Source organism: Opisthocomus hoazin, chromosome 8 (assembly GCF_030867145.1).
Source record: "Opisthocomus hoazin isolate bOpiHoa1 chromosome 8, bOpiHoa1.hap1, whole genome shotgun sequence".
In the NCBI taxonomy this organism is placed as follows: domain Eukaryota; kingdom Metazoa; phylum Chordata; class Aves; order Opisthocomiformes; family Opisthocomidae; genus Opisthocomus; species Opisthocomus hoazin.
The window spans coordinates 2,011,220-2,032,431 of NC_134421.1; the positions used below are offsets into that span (position 1 = coordinate 2,011,220).

At 43.3% G+C, this 21,212-nt stretch overlaps 1 protein-coding gene across 27 annotated transcripts in view; it reads right to left on the reverse strand.

Moving 5' to 3' along the window:
• Positions 1-20,964, reverse strand: part of CACNA1C (calcium voltage-gated channel subunit alpha1 C) — a 434,777-nt gene extending 413,813 nt beyond the window's left edge. For 26 of the 27 annotated variants that reach the window (XM_075427817.1, XM_075427815.1, XM_075427811.1 and 23 more), the window contains exon 1: positions 20,655-20,964. In XM_075427817.1, coding sequence (XP_075283932.1) covers positions 20,655-20,703 — 49 coding nt within the window. In that variant the 5' untranslated portion in view covers positions 20,704-20,964. Of the gene's footprint in view, positions 1-17,452; positions 17,666-20,654 lie in introns of those variants that run through there. The other variant, XM_075427810.1, reaches the window with a different exon arrangement.
• Between the last annotated feature and the right edge of the window lie 248 nt (positions 20,965-21,212).

Genomic DNA, 21,212 nt, shown 5'->3' on the forward strand with positions numbered 1-21,212 from the left:
ACTAGTATTTTCCAAAAAAGAAGATTTTTTTCTGGAGGTAATTTGAAAGTAGAGAGAGGAGTTATAATTGCTGGATTGCAACCTGAACTATGGGTCTTTCTATAAAAAAATTTATAATATACACATACATTTTTAAACATCATGTCAGACTAAAACTCAGCGTGTAGTTTTTAGCCCAGATAAGAGAGTTAAAGAATTTTTCCTGTAAATTGTTTTGGGGTTTCAGAACACCCACATAAAAGATACATGGTTTAAGACAGTTCGTTTGCCATAGTTGAGACTAAACATTTTTAAAAATCTAAACAAAAAAAATTGTCTTCAAGAACCATACTTTGTTTGCAACTAGATCTTTGTTTTCCATTGTATTTGCCCTCCAAACAGTTTTTTTGGGGTACACCATTAACATAAGATGATGTAATGAGCTACTAGCATTGTAAAAAAAAAAAGGTCCATTTCAATGAAGAGAGCAAGTGTACAGGCTCCTTTCACTTCAAGGATTGAATGCCTTCATGTTAAGTATTTATGCTTGTAAATTAACCACGGACACTGCATAGTAAGCTACAACTTCACCATCATCATCAAGATTTTGAATTTTCTGAGACAGGGACAGACTTTTATTCTATTTTGGTAGAATATCCAACAATGGATTCCTGGCTCTTGAATGAGGCACAACACGAATACAAGCAATAATTATTCCCTATCAACACAGGAATAAATCACGGGACAACTCTTCCCTTAAAATCACCACATATATAGTTCTTTCCATGAAAAATACCTTGTTTTAGAGCATGTTGGAAACCCATTGCTTCCTGATAAGATCTTTCCCCCATATGATCTTAGACATGCAAAAGGTCTAGGCACCAAGACACAAATTTCTGGCACTTCCCTTACATTTCTGTTTAAAAATGCTATGTTTTTCAATGAACAAAATTCAAGTATTTGGGGTGGAGGTTTTTTGCTATGGGTGTTCGGGGGGGCAGTGTTTGGGTTGCATTGGGTTTTGGGTTTTTTTATAAAGATACAATCATGTAGTCAAAGCAGTTTATTACTGACAAATTTGTTTTTTTACAGCTTAGTCTACAATAACACAAATGACAGAACCTCCCCTTTCACCCCCTCTAATTAGCAGGTGATAACAAGTTACCATTTAACATTGCATCACTTCAATGTTCCTTCTTCTACTTCTCTAGTTTTACCTTTCCATTCTGCAACAAAGTAAAGCAACAGTCTGTTCTGCCTCCTTCACCAAAGAGGCATCTTGTCAAATCTTGCTCAGAAGAATCTGGAAAGTCACAAGGTTGAAAATCCCTCAGCAGTCAAAAATCCATCTGCCTTCTGATTTTCTCTTCCGTAACTATAGATTCAAGACAACTAGGTTGGAAGATACGATCTCTTTTTTTAGAGAGGAGGAAGAGGATAAAATAGTATGAAGCCTACTAAATGGCAAGCCCCAAGGCAAGGGTCTAATATGAAAAGTTCCATAATTGATGTAGATATCAGGAGAGCCAGAGAAGTCTATAATACAACTCAGCTGGGCTACAAATTCAATTAGGAGATAAATTTTTTAGGCTGGAGGGGTGGGGGAGGTGTTAAGAGGCCAATTTCCTTTGAAGTATTTGCATTTTCTTGTGGTTTTCAAGCTACAAGAAAACACAAAGAAACCCACAAATCTCCTTTTGGTTTCTTGAGACACGGAGGCACCTCACTTAAGATCTCAGAAATCAAGCCAAGGAATACTTTCCTTTCCTTCACCCATAGCTCACCGAAACATTCATAACACTCCAAAATAGCAACAGAGGACTAGTGACATGAAGATCCTTTTTACTAATAACAGTATTTGTATTCATCTCAAATCAGCCCAAGAGAACCCAATTAGCTACATATTTGAAGAAACAGCTAGCAGGAGCTTTTACGTAAAACCGTAGTTCTGCCGTGATAACGCAGTCTTCACAGAAGGCAAAGCACAGAGGCATTTCTAACACCAAACGGTATATAAATTTAAAATCCAAGGTTCCTCATGTGAGGCAGTTATAGATGCACGTCTCACGGCATAGTGCATTAATACACCTTTTTGAAGTATTTTAGCATACCTATCAGTACAAAACCTTTGCAGTAATGTGCATACACATCATGGTGAGTTTCTTGGAGGAACAACGTGCTGTTTGGACAAACTCCAGGCACAGGTCCTCAAACGGAGATGCCAACAAAGAACTTTCTTGCTTAAATGTTTTTTTTTTGCACCATTCATCTAAATTAATGTAATCACTATTAAGGATGCTGGGATCAAGCACATGTTTAGTAAAGTTTCCTTGACTTCAGTAAAATTCCTCTAGAGATTAACTGTAACTCAGTAGATTGGCTACTTCCGACTAACTTGCCAACTGCTCATGACTTTCTTGTTGGTGAATGGTTACTCTTCGCTTTGTGAGTAACCTAAATATAACTTCTTTACAGAAAAGCTTAAAGTTTAAAGTAATCTTTACTGTATTAGATGGTCTTCAGATTCGCTGTCTGAGAATACAGAGTGGGACAGAAATCAACACGCAAACCCGTCAATGGGATTTGCCTCACGCTACCCAAACCGATTTAAAAAAGGGATCTGTCTAAGCTCCCTCTGTCGTCAGTGCAGAGGACCATTTCTTCCATCCCTAAGACAGGTGTCTGAAACACAACAGAACCCAGCTGCTGGAAGTGCCAATCTCTCTTCAGATTGCACACAAGTAATCTAAAATGCAAGTTTAATTGCAGTAACTCCCACATGTGGGGAGTACATGTATGCACATGCGTTTGTGCACAAGGTACAGAGCAACTCTGCGGCTGCTTTTAGCCCAAAACACGACAAAATTTGGGAGCTATGTACAAATGTATAATATATAAATAAGAGCCTGCAATTTCAATGATTCTTCATCCTAGAAAAATCAGTCACAATTCATAGTATTTTCGGTACATAAACAGCAGTCTGTTCCCAGTTACATCAGGCAGATGACTGAAAAGCACAGAGATCTCTGCACGGGTCTGTATCCGAGTTACAGACAATACGAGTTTCAGTAAAGACAGACACAAACTACATAAAAAAACCAACCCTTTAGCATCTAGGTCTAAATGGAGATCAGCCCTGATAAACAATACACAGTGCAAACTCTGACCGGCTGCTTTTTGCTTACTTTTGCTGTTTATGGGGTCAGTGTTCCGCTGCACAACACCAGGCAGCGAGCAGAGTTTGCTGGAAAGAGCTTAGCAAGTGTATAAGAGGAGAGCGTGTATCTAACCTTCCCGTACAAGCCGTAAGTACTCCCTGCCAGCCCTCCCTCCCAGGGGTGATACCCACATCAGGAAGCCATTAATCCACATTATCATACAGTAACTTAGGTTAAAAGGGATCTCCGAAGGCCATCTGGTCCACGCTCCTCTGCCTTTTCAGCCCCTTCCTTCAAAGCAGTCAAACTTCCCCAGCCCCTCTGGCTGCCCAGCACGGCAGTCGGCACCACTGCCACTGCCTCCGAGCCTGGGGGTAGGGCTGCAAGGGCTGAGCACAGGAGGCACCCAAATCAAAGGCTCATGCAGGTATTGGGCATAAAACTAATTACATACTATTCCCTTAAATGGTCAGAGGTACCCACTACCTTACACTTTGCGAAAACCAAACAGCTGTAAATTATATCGTTAGCACCCACACAAAACAGAGTCATCTCAAAACTATTGGTTGCTTTTCAGAAAGGCAAAACCCGACCTATTTTAAACTGTATTTACCTAATTTTAGATTACACATGCAATATCCTAATACAGATGCGCTCCCTTCTTGAAATGCAGGCAGTTTCAAAGGAAAAGCTGTTAGAAGATTTTTCAAGTGTCAAAACTGACTTCGATTTCAGCTACTAATCTTAGCATTCTAAAAAACACATTTTTCTAATTTAAATGTGGGTTTTTTTCCCCCTTGCTGATTGGAGCAAGATCAGCAAAACATCAGAAAAAGCAACTTTAGCGAAGTTCTGAAACAGACTATACAAAAAGTTCTAACAAATCTAAGAGTTAACCAAGTAAAAATGGATAAGTTTAGTGTTTCTAATTTCAGTAACCTAATTAATGTTTCTTATTTTTTAATAATTTTAGACAAAAAGAACCCTCCTGTTTGAATACTTTTAAGTCTGCACTGTTAAGGTACTAGAAAGAGATCACAGAAAAATGGCAAAATTTGACCTGAGGGAAGGAAAAAAAAATATCCTGCCTCAGTCCTACCCTTCTATTTTGTTTCATCCACAGAATTTCAAAAGGATGCTCCATGTGCAACACGCTCTGCAAAGCAAGAAAAGGAAGCCCTTGCACTTATGAACCTCCATTAAAACAAACCCACAGAAAATGACTAACCACATAAATACAAACCATGCCATTCAACAAGAGAAAACCATGCCTTGTTTCAATTTCAGGGTGACATTAAAAAGCAATTTGAAAAAAACCCAGTCTTTTAGTTAAGCTAGACCTTTCTGATCTAAAGGCATTGCAGCATTAACAGATTTAGAATCATATTTTTACATCCGCTTTGTAAAGAAGAAAGTAACTTTACCGAGTTGTCTGGTAGCTAAAGTAGTATGTTCTACCTCTACCACGCAGACCTCTCTCTGAAATTATTTTTTATTTACTAGTATCCTTTTGGAGAATGTTCCAAGTCTGAATATTAAGTGTGTGTAATATCCAGATGCTAAAATGAGCACTCGACTTGCTCTGCTATTTAAGAGCATTTCCAAACTAAATAAGGCACTAAATCAGAAGACTGCAACCGCAGAGAGGAAAAAAAAAAAAAGAGGGGGAGAATACAATAAAAGTTGGGGAAAATCAGCAAGAGACACTATTTGTAAGCACCTGTATGAGAAAAAAAACAGCATCTGGCTTACATCTTGGGTTGAACACTAACACGTAACCCTGAAATAGTTCTTATGCCACTGGTTGTCTATAGAGACATCGTTAACCAGCTTCTCTGTGACCTTTTCTGCAGCAGATGCAGACAAATGTTTGAGACAGTCTTTATAGATTCTTTCTAAAAATAAAAAATCCTGTTTATACAAAAGCAGATTCATTGATCATTACTGAATCTACACGTACCAGAGCAAAGGTGGCAAGAGCAGATGCACAGCAGGTTTGAGGTTTGTAGAACACTTGCTTAGAAGCCAGTGAGCAATATTTATGCACTGCCATTGAGTTAGTCAATGCTCCAGCTTCATCTTTCTGATGGTTTTCAGATCACATTGCAGGTAGCAAAAGCTGAGGCTTTTGCATTCCTTTCTTGGTGTGCTCTGCACTTCATAGGATTAGCATCACAGAAGTGGCAAGAAGCCTCCCACCACCCATTTACTATAATAGCATCTGAACACTGGTCAGGAGATTCTACATTTGTACTGCTCATTAGGAAAACAAAAAAAAAAACCAACAAAATACAACATCCAGCCTATTTACAACGAGGAGGCATCTCATTATCTCTAGAGCTAGAGATCAGTCTTGTGCCCTCCCTGTTTGGAGGCAGAGCATGCATGCAAGTTAGCTCCACTTTCATGCCTTGTCCCGAGAGCCAGCTGGCTGGCTCCACTGGTCAGGGTGAACCAACATATGAACAACATGGACCTCAATGAGTTTCAACCTACGTGTGAGTCTAAAAGCCGACATAACGTGGCTGTACAGAGCATTAATATGGAACACAACATTGCAGCCCCCGGTTCTAGAATCCACACCTCAAAGAATAACAAAATAGCTTAAAGAACTGAGAAAAAACAGATGTACAAGAAAATGTAGAGTGCGATGGTATCTTACAATGAGAGACCAAAGACATCTCAACCATTTAGTCCCTTACCCAAGAGACAGTCAAAAAAATTGATCAGAATTTATCATTATGAACGCGCAAAAGATTTTTGACACTGCACGACCCTTTCAACTAACTGAAAAAACACTTATGAAATTAAATGCTTGGTAGCTATAACTAAGCAAACTCAGATGTCTAACCAGGTATACATTGCTAACAAGGAGGAGTGGAAAATTTAACTGGGAAATGTCAGGGTTCACTTCCACTGTGTCTCACCAGGTCAGGCCTGGGTATTTTTCTAATGTCCCTGCTGGTGCTAAAGCAAAAGGATTCAGAAAGCGTTAGGTGAGATTATTTAGTATGGCAGATGTCCTCAAGAATCTGTTATCCACAGACAGCCCAAGGACAGTAGGAAACAAGAAGCTATTATGATGATATTTAAAATACATCAGTTGGAAATATATCTGTAAAATGGTATCTTTCATAACATATGGAGGCCTGCAGTGGGATAAATGCAACATTTTCACACAGACTGGGGATCCCCATTGTCGTTATTTCAAGTTATTTGCAGCACAATGGCTTAATCGGAAAAGTAGCATTACAAAAACAGTTACATTATTTTAAGTAAGTTACTCCCACTTAAATCTATACACTTCCTGAAACATTCTCTTGTCTCAAGTTTTGAGTCACTGTATCATCCCCAGGCACAGGCAGTAAAAAAGCATTCAAAAGCAAATGGTGACACGATGACAGAAAGCATCATAGACAACCCCATGCAAAATTACAGAAGAGCTTCCCATAAAGGCACAGCATATGTTTGCTATTTCTATAGAAATTTTACAGTGGAAGTCGCTGATGGGAAATACTACATTTTAACAATTATTATTATTCATCAAAAAATCCCTTCACTTCCTATTTTCAAAACATAATTTTCAAATTCAAAAAGTTCAATTATTTTATAAGCATGTGACAAGAAAGAGTTTATTTCAAGAAAGGCAAGTGTATCATTGCAAACTGGTCTATCCCATCACAGGTGACAATTTCCGTGAGCAGAATTTCTTTTTGATGCTCTTCAGGAAGCTATAATGGTTGCTTCACATATCGTAGCTGCCACGGCACAGTCTTTCTTCCAGGGCACAGCAGGTGTTTGGTCACCATAGCGCTTACGCAGAGGGCAGCATGATAGAATCAGGGGTATCAAATCTGGGAAAAGACACTCTGAAGAGATAACAGGACGATACATAAAGACTTCGTATCGCTGCCTGTTGCGGTGAGAGGAAGAAGTTTCAGAAACATACCTGTTCTTTGAGATAATATAGTGTCATAAAGAAAGTGTGTGCACCACCCTTTATTTACGATGCTAAAAACTTGCCCTGCCAAGACAGGTTAACCTTTTCTGATATCACCAGAATGAAAATACCTTTCTATTCCTCCTCTGACCGCATTCTGGAGGGCTGAGGGCTCTCCCTCTTGTTGAGATCATAGACCCAGCACACTTCGCCTGGTACTCCATGCTCTGGCAGGCAGAAGCCCAACACGTCCAAAGCTGGACAAAGTAGTCAAGTTAACAAGGCCAATTCATCTTCTCTTTGGGAGCCTCTTACTGTGTAAGTTTGCAATGATTCAAAAATGGCACTTTCAAAAATCAGGTATGCTGTATTTATTCACCCAAAAAAACAACACAAACAAAAAAGTTACTGCAGAGAACTCTCTACATTGCTATTACCTAACTATTCATCTTTCCTTGTAAATTTTGTACATTCCAGCCAGCCCAGCTAACCACACTCACTAGCTAGAAGCAGATTAAACTGATGACTGCATGGTTTCTCTGACGCTGTGTCTTCTGGCACGCTTGCCATCCCTTGCTGACATTGTCTGGAAAGACCCACCCCCTTCCTGAAGCTATCCATTTTGTATTCACAATATTCTCCACTCCTAAACATAGTCTTGGGAAAAATGAATTGTTCTCAACTCAGATAGAGACAAGGGGATTCCTCAAAAAGCAGCTTTCCTGAATTTCCAAACAGGGATTTTTCCCGAGTTACTGTTTTTCTTGTCATGCATTTCTTTGCCAATCTCTTTTACTCCACAGCAGGTAGTACACATTTAATCTGTTTGCACTCATGCAGGTCACCTGAAAGACCGGTGACTTGCTAAAACCTATTCTAGGCACACAACTCCTTTCTTCACACTACGCTTTTGTTGATCACAACCAAAACTAGAAATCAACACACATGCTGAAGGTGGAATTCATTTCACTAGTTCTAGTAATCTAAATTCTGAGAGTTTATCTTTGTCATCAAAGCTTTATCTATACAGTCAAGGCACAGCAAAGTACCTCCAAAAAACCAGTCCACCCCACCTATTTTGATTTCTACAATGTTCTGTGGCCATAGCTGCCTTCCTCTCCACTGACTACACATGGACTCCAGAAGATCAGCTCTGACTGGACAATTTAAACAACAACAGTGAGGTAAAATGTCATTCTTCACATAGTAAAACTAGTCATTTGGCATAGATTTCAATCTGAAAACGTAGACCATTTCTCTTCTTTCTTACTACTCTATTTCTTTGCAAACCTTTCATAACACAGCTGGATCCTTCCAATCACAGTCACTTATGCATTCTGGTCCATGAAGCAAATTATACTTCTGCCTATATAAATCCACACACACACAACTGTGTAGGCACAGTGCAACTGCAGACATCTCTGAGACCTTCTGATGGTTCCAACCAATTTTTTTCTAACCATTTGAAAACAAAAATAAAAATGCACCATGATACACACACTGGAAAGATCGCAGATAAAACCAGAAATGCCTGTACACCTAGGCTGCTATTCAAGTCCTGGTGGTGCCTACTAATATGTATGCGTAGAGTTGGGAGTAAGAGAGGAGCATAATTCCTCTTATCGATTAGCACCACCTACACTGTGTGCACACCACATGCGGTCCTCAGAGAGAGACCAGACAGCAGTTCCCTCTTCCATCAGATTCACATTTGATCGTGGCAACACGTACATTCAATAGAAGCACACTACCTCTGCAACTTCATCCAAGAGTGAAACCACACACACCCTGATGATACAGCATCTGCTTCAAAATCCACACCAAGATCTCTGCACCGACTCCTCATAAACCTGTGGATCTCTGATCAAACCTGCCTAATCATTTGTTTCCAGTTACCTAAGATACCCGTCTCCTTCCATGACCATTACATCTCCTAACTACAAAACTGCTGATCTCCAGGGAAAGATTCTAAGTACAAAGCAGGGAATCCTCTTTACTTAATAGTATACAGCACTCACTTGCTAAAGTTAAGACTACTCAGAATACTTGGTATTAGAGCTGCAGGTAGATGACTCAGTTTGGCCTGGATAACTGGACAGGACATGGAAAAATACTGGATATGACATGAGAAATTATCAGACATGACAACAGAGCGAGAAGCTGACAAGAGTTATAGGGAGCATTGTGAGGAACAGCCAGATTTCGCACATGGTTAAGAGGCAGTTGACAGTCAGACACAACCCAACTTCACAGTTAGCTGAAGGATAGTACTGGAGTCCTGTTGGGGAATATTGCAAGGCCAACAGTGCCCAGGTAACTGTCAGTAATGCCAAATCAGGCCAGGATTACTGAATGCCATTATCAGACACAATAAATTTGGGTCTGGATGTAGAAAAGCTGGGACCAGCATGGAAAAGAAGTAATTAGGTGTGGGTTGTTTATCCTGGAGAAAACTGGACAGAGAAGGGAGGCACAAAGGCAGAGAAAAGGGGAGTCAATAGAACTGAAAAGGAGACAGTCACATTGCGCTACCCATCAGGAGCCCTGCACTTCATCACCACACCTGGACCAGCACAACAAACCAACCTGTTCTTCTGACCATGCCACAAGATTCAAACCTGCTTGTGCAGTCAGGAGGACCAGGGCAAGGGTTGCTCTCCCTGGCTTGCACCCAGGCAGATGGACCAAGCATCCCAGTATCACCATGTTAGTCGGTATCTGTTATGGGCTTGATGATATCAGTAACTACACACCATTTTAAAATGCTCATCTCATTAAAATTAAATGCCATATTAATTTCTTTGCCTGCACCTCCCACAGTAATATCTTCACATAAGCACACGCAACATAATGAAGAAAAAGAAAATGAATTTTCCAAGTCCACTGACCTGGCATGTTGGGAAAAGCAATAGATTGTTTAACACTGGGAGATGTTCATACTACAGGGATCACCACCATGTAAATATATAAGAACATAGGTAGATAACTTCAGAGAAAACATTTCTGTACCAGCCTTCTAAAAGGAAAGAAATATAGCCTTTGTGGAGGTATGACAAATTTTCTGGAATTCTAGATCCTAACACAGGAACAAATTAAAATGCAGTCTGATCCTATAATTGTCTGTACTGTAGTCTTTGCATTAATCTCCTCAGTAGCACCTGACAGCCCGTCAAATCCCTCTGTTCGGTGTTTTGTAGCTGCAGAAGCAGGTTTAGATGCTTTCTGTTGCTGTTATTAAAACAACTAGCTACAAGAACGAGAGGTTTAAATCTCTCGTTCGTAAGATAAGTGGGACTTTCCATCTTCTACAGCAATTCTGTCTTTAAATAGTATTTTAAAATAGTATTTCCACACTGAAATAGGGAGACAAGTAACAAAATCCACCAATATATTAAGCCATCTGGATGAGCTTATATCACATTCCTTTTGAAGTATCACTGATATATGCTATAAGAATAAATTTCCTGCCCTCTGATATTTGTAGAATTGACTCTGCATAGGGTTTCCCCATCCATATTTCTCATAAATAATGCATTCTCTGGCCCTACAGCATGCATGCCAAATCCTTAGCAACATTCAGTCAAACCTAGCTCTGTATTCTATGCCCTAATATTCTTCATGAGAAACCACCATCAGCACAACAGACAAAGTCTCAAAAATGCATACCCCAAACTAAAAGTGAAAAGGTGTTCTGGTGAAATAAGAGCAAAATCAAGGCAAAGCAAGATAACAGCAAAGTTCAAGAATGCTAAGTACTAGAAAAATAGATAGAAAAGTGCACCATAAAATTCGAATGAAAACGTTTCAGTACAAGCTTTGGACTGAGACAGCACAGTGTGTGTTATAGTCAAATACCTATCTATTGACGGAAATATTCTCAGTTATGGAACACACACTGCAAATTAAAAGCACTTAAGAAGATGTCTAAACATCATGTTTCATGTGAAGTAGCAGACATTGAGTTATCAGTGTTAAAAACTTTTTGCGATGTTTTGTTGAATTATTAGTATTTTAAGATGCGATCCTTTTTGAAGCGCATCAAGTTTGATCACGTGTTAAGATACTTTCCTGGAGATTCTGCCAAGTACCTGTAGAGCCCCATCTTCAAATTTTCTGAAGCTTGATATCTGACTTTTTTTATTTTAAAACATTTAAGTAGTTGTTTTTAGGAACTGCCAGTAGCAAGTACCTCTAGTTATTGTTTGACTGACTTCCTGGCACGCCTAACAGCTTTTATCCCAGCATGCGAATAAGGACACAAGTTTTCATCTCTTATGGTCTTTCTTGAAATCCTTTGCCTTAGAGCAGATAAAAGCCTTCAAGGCATATTCATCTTAATCTTTTACTCTCTGCTTTTATATCTGACTTTTGCTATAATGGCCAAATTGACAAAAGACACTCTCTTTATTCCAGTCGCCACTATGCTATTGCATTTGTTTTCAAAACCATAATTAAAATTAAACTATAACTATTTTGGTCACCACGTAAATCCAAGAAGCAAATTAAGAATTAAGCTTCAACACAGTTCCTCATGAACTTCCCAGGAACTTGGGGTTCCTTCATTTCTGATTTAAGCAGTAAACTTCATTACATTTAACAAATAAAAAACTCTCTTCAAAGAAAACTGTAGAGAAATGTTTTCAGAGCTCAGCAGAGAACGTACTGCTGTGTATAGGGCTACCACATCCCAAACACCTGCTAACAAACATTTCACCCTCACAGAATTTGTGCACTTGAGCCAAAGCCAGTGAGAATCTGACAGATTATGTTAGTTACATCACTCAAGCCATTCACTCATTTAAGAATTCAATTTTGACACTGCCTGCACCAAATATAACTGATGTCTGCAAGTCTCAGGGTTTTTTCCACTTACAATCTTCATTTAGGTGAAAGCGAAGTAAAAATTTCATATAATCCACTCCTACCTGCTGCTCCTGAATACAGTCATACAAAAGTTCCATTCAAATCAATTAAACCTGATCACTTTCAATTTTCACTCTATTAATGCATTTTACTTCTCCCTAAAGACAGCAATCCAAATCTAAATTACACCTGAAAACACTCTGTGCATCTATACAATTTATAAACCAGCAATAACAGGCAATTTAAGTATCATATGGGAATTTCAGCGCACCCCAGTGAAGCTTTCCTCCCTACACGTAAGTCTATTTGTTTACCACTCAAGAACGTAATGAATACTATGGATTACCTCTGATTTCTTAACAGCACTTGGGCTTATCTGACTTAGCTTGCAAAATTTGTTGTCAATATGTTAAATTTATCCCAAAGAAATCAGACCCCTTGATACTTGACTAAATCCAAATTTCTAGTATTTACACAGAGGGTCTGCATGGAAAACGTTCTTTTGTGAACTATACAAAAGCTACAAGATAGAAAACACAGCCCAGTTTGGCATTGCATACCAGCCTCAACTTCCAGCTTCCTGGTATTTGTCAGTCTGTATTGGACTTCAACACAAGTTCAACATAAATACACTACGAAGTGCATTGAAGTTCACTAATTCATTTTTCCACTATCTTCAAACGTGAATTTGAATTCCTGAATTCACCCAGATTCCATTGCTTCTCACACAGCCCATTGTAGCATTTCTGTATCTAAAATTCATGAACTCTACAACACATATATCGTACTAATTTCCATTTCAGAATTATTAGTTTTGTCAATAATGCATGAAGCAGAATATAGCTGGTCCTTAACAGAGTTAGAGACACAGGTACCATTTTTCTGTATATTTAAAGGATTATTTCATCTGACAAAAAGTGTTAGAGGAACACGTGATGTAACAAAAATACATATTAAATTTTAAAAACCTGAGGAATCTTAAAAAGTCTTACATCTAGCCAGCCATATTGAAGAATGGAAGTCTTTTTCTCTCCTTTGGAATAAAGAATCTGAAATTTGATCAGTAACATGAATTCATTCCTACAATGCCTTCAGGAAGAAATGTTGAGTTAATTATTCAATTAGAGGATATTTACTTTGTAATTATAATGTCATGTTCAGTCATATTTAATTGTTTTTTCCATAATAGCCAAAGGCAACCATCCACATAATGGGCTGAAATCCTAAAAAATTTAAGACAAACACAATACCATCTAGAGAAGCATATTTTCAACATATGATAAAGCATCCTTTAAGGTTAGATGGCTCTCAGATAATATTTTCCTTAAAACAACTAACTTGGAAGATTTACGTACAAGATGCAAAAAGAGTTCCCATGGGATTAGCCAGATTTTTTTGTCTCATTTCTGGGTCTGGTATGAAAACCATTGAGTCTCCAGTCACCCTTAAAAATTACTTTATTTTAATCTTCTGTCTTTTAGCAAAAGCAACAAGTTCTCCCTCCCTCTCCTCTGTGCTAAGTTTGTTGGTGCCCAGCTCAGGAGACTGATGAATCACATCAATTCCTTTTATTTTCTTACAGGTGCCAGGTCAAATAATACACCCATCACCCCCTGAGCAGGCTTTAACTGGTACTCTGACAACTCCTCCCAGCTGCTCAAGGATATTCAACTTGTTGGTCTCTTTTCGTGGATTTCGAATGTTTTGCCTGCTGAGAGAGCCACTGAGATTTAGAAAAACACACACATACAGACACAAAAGGAATACTGCAGAAGTCCTCTACAAAATACATAGAGTCTTTGTGTTCCCATATAGGCTTCTAATATCCCACAGAACATCCATTAGCAGTTTTCTTTAGTCAGTGGGGAAAAAGGAATCTAAATCAAAGTCAGAACCCCAATCCTGCTTGGATTCAAGCCCTATAGTCATTCCTTCCACGGTGATTTTACACATGGGTATATATTCCAACAGTAAATAATTAGATTCAGCTAAATGTTTGTAAATCATAGCAGGATTCTTCTATCAACCCGATATCTTCACATGTACTGGAACATCAAGGTGAACTACTTAAACTTCTGCTGCCTCACCATTATACGTGCCAGTCTGTCTCTAGCCACATTTCTGCAAGAAAGCTATCCTAGCACAGTTCAGGAAAACCACCTACTTACAAACTCGGTGTGTCTATCAGAGCAATTGAGACTGCAGGGTTGTCTCACCTCACCTATAAAATTGCCAAAAAAACCAAGCAAATTACTCTGAAACCTGTGCGAGGCATTGAGACAAAAGTCCCTCCATCTTGAAGTTTTAACAAGTGTCCACTATGTCTGATTAAACAGAGGAATGTGGTTGCAGGTTAGCTACTGGCTGACATACATAAATTAGCTCTCCGTTAAAATATACAGATTTAAATATACAGAGTAGATACTAGGAAAAATGTGTTGAGTTTTTTGTTTGTTTTTTTACCATGCAGGCAGGTAAACACTGCCACAGGCTGCCCAGAATTTGTGGAAGCTCTGCACTCAGGGACATTCAAGATTTGACTGGATGTGGCCCTGAGCAATTCCATCTCATTAGACCTGCTCTGAGCAGGGCATTGAACTCCCTGGCCTCTGCAGGTCCCTTCCATCCCACATTATGATTTTATTTGATCCCCACCCCTTCGAAACGCAGTTCTTTGCGCCCAAACCTGTACCAGCGAGAGCTGAGTCTCAAAACTACCCTTTCTGGGAAAGACGTCCGGGAAGGTGACAGCTTCAAAGCTCAGTCATCTCTCAGCTGTAGATCAGAATAATTCACCTTGATATCTGCACAACTGCCAATATTACAAAATGAAGACAAAAATGTTATTGCATCAAACCTTCTGTCACCTTGTATGATACATATATTATTTTTTTCTCCTTCTGCCCCGCCCCCCTCACCCCCCCCATGGACTATCAAATTCAGCAGTCCAAGCCATACAGTCTATTAAGGTTATATTTAGGTTTCTGGGAGAAATTCAGCAAGGCCTTCCTTCTTGAAATCTCAATACACTGTACAGAGACACCTGTGATTCTTCCAGCCCAAAGAGAGATACCCTGAATCACTCTCAAATTCTTAATGAAGTTTATATTACTCTTGTTATTATGCCCCACCCATGGAAAATGATGAAAACCATTTCAAAGACTGTTTCAGACAAAGATTTACACATACACTATCAACTACACCCTGATTTCTTCCACCACAGCCTTGCAACAGCAACACGTGCCCCTGTGATCATACAGCTGCATCACCATATTTCAAAGCTCCCAGCAGGGCCACTCTGCCACCTAAAATCACAGCTGCTCTGGCAGCAGCACCGTAAGCCCATCACTGTGCTGCCTCTTCTCTGCACAGAAGACTGCCTGTGACTTCCTCTCTAATAAGAAAAAAGGGAAGGATGAGGAAAAAAAATCCTTCAGTAGCTTAAATGCACATTAACGCTTTGATTCCAATAAAGTAAAAGTGGTAAATATTCTCTTTTTGAAAAAAAAAAAAACCCCAACCTTCCACCTTCCATTGGTAAAAGTTACAAGAAAAAACACCTCCAATTTTATTCTAGGTAGTAAACAAACTCTGTCAAAATGAAAAAGTATTCATTTGTAAACAATATGTCCAAATGCTTAATATTGTCTTAAAACTAATGATGCTGAAATACAGTAATAAATATTTTAATTAATAAACTTTCTCTCAAATTCATCTCATCCCCACTATCTAAATAAAAAACACAGTGTTTCCGATCAATGATTGACTCAAATACATTGGGTTTGTCTACAGTCTTAAAAAGAAAAGAAAGGCAACCAGACCTTTCAATAACATTACATTTGGCCAAGCGTGTATCTGCCATTGGTAAAAGCTTTCTTCACTGTTCATGTGATCTGTTGTTTTCAATAATTTAAGAGACTTTTACTGTACGCAGCCACATCTGTTATGTTGGCTGACAATAAATTTAGAGAAGTTTGCTCCGAAAAGATCTTGTATTTGCTGTTCCTGAACTTCAGTGAGTTTGTTCCTTGAACTGACTGCCAGAAAGGGTTAAACAATGCAGTTTCTAACAACTCAAATGGCCACGAAGACCCTTCGCACACGCACACACAACCCTACCCGTAAAAAGTAAATTTAAGACTGACTGCCATTCCGATGAATCCTATTTTAAGTACGGACGCAGACCCATTTTCCACAAAATCAGAAGGAAGTAAGCCAAAGCTAAGTGTACATTATAATACTGCAGTTACATGACACGTTCTCTAAAATGTTTTGAGGAAATAAAACAAAAAGGTGAAGACAAACCATTCAAAGTAATTACCTCAGTAGGACAAATTAACACCACCTGGCAAGGGTGTGTCACATCTGCTGCAGTGAATTACACAGATATCAACTCAAAAAACATACTTGGTCACAGAGCAGAGATGCAACCGAGGATGGGTACGTCAGGGTGTCTCGGTCACACCAGCTAGGTCTTCAGAAGTAAGCGTGCGCGATGGCAGAAACTCATAAACACCATGAAGAACCAGTCAGCAGGAACACTGATGGTGACCTAACCCAAATCCATCTCTGACTGAAGGTGATTTCAAAGAAATCTTTCAGAAGTCTGTACTTTAAATTCCATGTCCTAAGCAGGACACTTAAATATTCCTTTTAAGGACAGAAAATGGTTGAAAACACTTAAATGCTTTTCTGAACACTTTACTGGCAACTTTCACAAGTAAATGCAATGCACTTTATTATTCAAAATGTTCAAGTACTGTTCTTTAATGTTATTTTATATATTTTTATATCACACTGCTATTTCATATTATGTCAAATTAAAAACTTAACCATTACTGAACACTCCAAGTACTCTGAGGCAGATGATCATACTTTATAACTACAAACATACATTGTGGGGGCTGGAATTTTAGTTCCGCATTTCAAAACAGCGATTCAGATTTTTTTTTTCCCCAAAAACATCCTGCAGATAAGCTGCTTCACAGCACCTAGCCATACTCTTTGTGCCACACAACTAACGCCCCTTCTGACAAACGTCTACAGCGAGACGACCGCACCAACACAAAATGTGAAAAAAATGACGACTCGGTCTGCCGATTCGATCGCTTCATCACCACAGAAAGAGCACGGTTTCTCCTACACGTAGAAGCATCACCCCCCAAAATTACAAGAAATAAAAGCGACGGTTCTGCAAACAGAGCAGAAGATGAAAGCAAACACCCAAGGAACCCTAGCCGGTACCCCCAAGGGTTCCGCCCTGTAGCCCAGCATGAGGCAGGCTCGAAGCCTTGGGCTGACGGCGGCGCGGCCAGCGGGGCGTTGGCCCCCGCAGAGCTCAGGGCAGCGCGTGTGGGCTCGGCCCTCTCCCCGGGCCAGGACACGCGGCAGGGACCGCGCTCGGGGCCTGGCCCTCCCGCCGCCAGCGGCCTTCCGTGGAGCAGGGGAAATACTCATTAGTTCTCCGTTTCAACTTAACGAAGACCCAAGGGCTACGGAAAGAGTGTCTTACAGGGAGAGATTTCCAGAGCAGCATGCTGGCGGGTTAGGAAAGGAGGCTGCACGAAGACCTAGTTCTGGCCGGCCAGCCCCGGGCGGGCTCTCGTTCACCAGCAGCAGGCAGACACCCGCGCGAAGCGCGCAGCCCCGAGGCACCACCCGGCACCGAAGGCGGGGCGGATCAGCCGCGGCGCCAGAAACGGCTTTTCACTCGGAGAACCGCTGCCGTACGCAACCAGCGACCCGCCGGGCGCTCCTCAGCGCTACCCAGCCCGCCGGCGGGCCGGCAGCCCGGCCGCCCGCCCTTTCCGTGGCGGGAGGCGGCGGCCCAGGCGCGCCGGAAGTGCCCGTGGCCTCCGCCCCGCCCGCCGCGGCGCTGTAGCGCCACCTGCCGGCAGAGGCAGCACCCGCGGCCCACCCGCTCCCCCAGCCGCCTGCCGCCCCCCGGCCCCGGGCTGGAAAGCTCAGCAGCACCGGTGGTTTGGGTCCCTTTCCCGGCTGGGGTTCCCTTGCCCGGCTGGTCACCGCCGAACGCCAGAACCGCGCGCGGTAAAATTTAACGAGAGGGTTAAACCACGCTTGGGATTCGAACCTGCGACACCTGAGTCCAGGCTGACTCGTTCGGCCCCTCCCTGCAGACGGCTCTGAAACACGCGTTCACGAACTGATTTTCCATCTTACATTCTGAGAGCAAGTTTTCAAAATATTATGAGGGAGCGCATTAAGGATGCCCATCTCGGATTCCATCCGGTCCCACGCGTGCATTAGACGTGATGCAATCAGTCTTGAAAGCTTTTTCTGGTGCTTGTCGGATGGGTTTTTAAAATTTGCTAGATAAACACATGCTCCATGATAATAATGAATAATTAATCGTTATAAGATTACAACCCATTGTGTAGCAGAAATGAGCATTGAAGAGCATCTCAGCACCAATAAATTACACCTTCAGCTCCCCTTCCCTTGTGCAATAGGAGTCTGCAACGAAAACACAGTAGACTTCTCTCTTAACACCCCAAAAACTGAGGAAATTCTTACTTTAGGGTGAAAGATTTTCAGCATACAAAGTCCCATTCAAAAGCATAAAGCAAGTATATTACAAACATACCCAAATTCGCAGCTGAGAAGTCAACACCATTTTCAAACACAACTTGGCTTCCCCCCAGTCCTCACAACCTACCTAACAGCCTCTAGCACGCTTTGCTCATTCCTTCTCAGCAGCTCCCTCGCTGCCGCCGGCTGCCGAGCACGAGGCTGCTCAGGTAAGGCTGACAGGGCCAACTGAGAACCGTCGGGTGCAGAGGCCCAGCCACGCCAGCCACATTTCAAGAACAGGCATAAAAATTTGCCTTGCGTTGGTGGTACCTGGAACATTCACCTTGCTACACCAGCAAGAGTAAGGACTTCTCCGAATTAATCCTCCATCTTGAAAGCAAGGAGCAAACCAGGATCACCGACCAAGCTCTGCCTGCTACTCGTCTGTTTTTGTCTCTACCTCGTAACTGGGAATCTGCAGCTGTTTTAATTACTCCATTCCCCCTTGTGATTGGCTCCCATCTCCTTGCCACCAGGTTTTCTTGATTACTAATCAATTTAACCTTTCAGGTGCTGTTTGCACAAAATGGATCGTAAATAAATGGCAGCCTGAGCACTATCAGGGAGCAGAACTTTCTTCCACCTGGCTGATTTTCTGTTTGCGTTAGAAGTTGCTCCTTCACCTGGGAGTAATGACAATCCACGTCAAGGGACAGATACAAAACTGCTCCTCCAATTACATAACCACCGCAGCCGATAAGGAGGGAGCCGGGTGCGGGTTGCCATAGCGTTCGCGCATTGCTAGGGCGGCTGAGCTCCTCGCCCGCCTTGTCAGCCCCGGGCCGCGACGCGCAGCCCGATCCCGCCCGGCGGCTGCGTGCGCTGTGCGGGATCGCTCCCGCTCCGCATCGGGGGCGGCTGCCTCGCCCCTCCCTCCCCGTTTCCACGGGTGGCTGGGGGCGCCGGGGCAGTTATGTCGCTTTTTCTCTTTAACCCGCATGCCATCGGCAGGCGGGGGGGGGGGGGGCCGCCTGCGGCCCGCTGCCCCCCCCCCCCCCCCCCACGCAGGGCTGCCACGGCGCCAGCGCAGCCCCCTCCCCAGCTGCGCCCGTGGCCGCCCCTGCGCCGAGCTCGGGGGCGGGGGGCACCTGGGCAGCTCCCCGGGGGCGGGGGCCCTCCCCGGGCCGCTGCCCCCCGCCGCCGGGCACCCCGGCACCGGGGCCGAGCGGAGGCAGAGGCTGCCCTGCGGGGGGGGGGGCCGGGGTTTGGGGGGCTCTGCGGGGAGGGGAGAGGCAGCCCGCGGCTCCTCTCCCGCCGAGGGGAGGAAATGGCTCTGCCTGCTCGGCAACACCGAAGTGTGGGGGGGGCTGGTGGGGAAGGGAGGGGAGGGGAAGGGTGACAGCAGGCAGGTAGCGGGGTAAAGGTAGCTGCGGGAGCGGCAGGTCGGGGTTGGGCGGAGGAGGGGGGGGAAGGCTTCTGGAGTTCGGACGAAAAAAAGTTTTACCACAGGGAATAGCTGGGGCCGTTTGGTAACGCCGCGGAGCAGCAGCGCGGGGTGGTATCCATGATGCAGGCGATACTGAGAGGGGCTCGGCGAGAAACCGCGGCCCCGCGTAAAACCCAACTTTCGTTTTAACGCAGGCACCCCTCGGTGGTCCTCACCCCCTCGGTCTGTGCGTCCGTACGTGTGCGAACAGAGAATTCCCCCTTCCCCTCCCATTTCGCGTGCGAGGTTAGGAACCGCTTCAGAGAAGCGCAGGGCTCCTCTCCCCGTGTGTTGGGAAGCCGTACCCAGGCGGGGGTCGGGAGCGCCGGGGCCACACGAACTGGGAAAGACCCCCCAATCCCGGCCGCACCGCCTGCCCGCATCTCCCTCTGATGCTCAGCGGCGGCCCCCCCCAGCCCCGCCGGCAGCCCCCCCCGCGCCCCTCCGCCTCGGAGGCGACCGCGGCCACTTCACGCAACTTCTCTTCGCCCGGGGCTCCCGACGAGGCACCGCTCCCCGAGGGGCTGCGGGGGTCTCGCTGCGGCCGAGGGGAGCTGCGTGCTCGGAGTGGAAACCGGCGCCGGGCTCTGCCCCGGCCCCCCCGCCCGCCGCCGGCTCCGGCTGCGCCAGGGGACTGCGGACGGAGGCGAGGGGAAGGAATGGTTGCTAGATCCTCGGAGGGAAATCTCGGGCTTACCTTGGTGGTTTTCTTCTGGAATGTACATCCTCTTGTTTTCATTGACCATTTAAAACGAGTCCAGATTAATCCCTCCGAAAATCGGCTTGGTAAAATTCGAGGAAGAACGGAGCTGCAGAATCTCCCCTTTTATTATTACCTGATTCCCATTATTGCATCAAACACCAAAAACTGATCCTTTCCACTACTGCCTCCTTTAGTGAAATTGCAATGCATCCTCAGTACATCCGGGCCCCTTCCAAGAATTTAGCACAGCACCTCTGGCTGCTCAACCATAAAAAAGAACAGGAAGGGGGGAAACGGGGGGGGGGGGGGGGGGGGATGAGGAAAAAGCAAAAGCATCCAGGGCAAACCTCTGAGGGTTAAATGTCTTTTTAAAATCCACCAACTACAGGAGTAAGAAAAGGAGAGGGGGGAAAAAAAAAAAAAGAGAGAGAGAGAAAGATGTTCAAGCGCTGCTGCTCCTCCTCTTCCAAGCCATTCTGAGCACCGCGCGCCGTGCTGGCAGGGAGCTGCTTCTGCAGAGGAGGAGAGCACAGTCCCAGCCCCCGGCTCTCT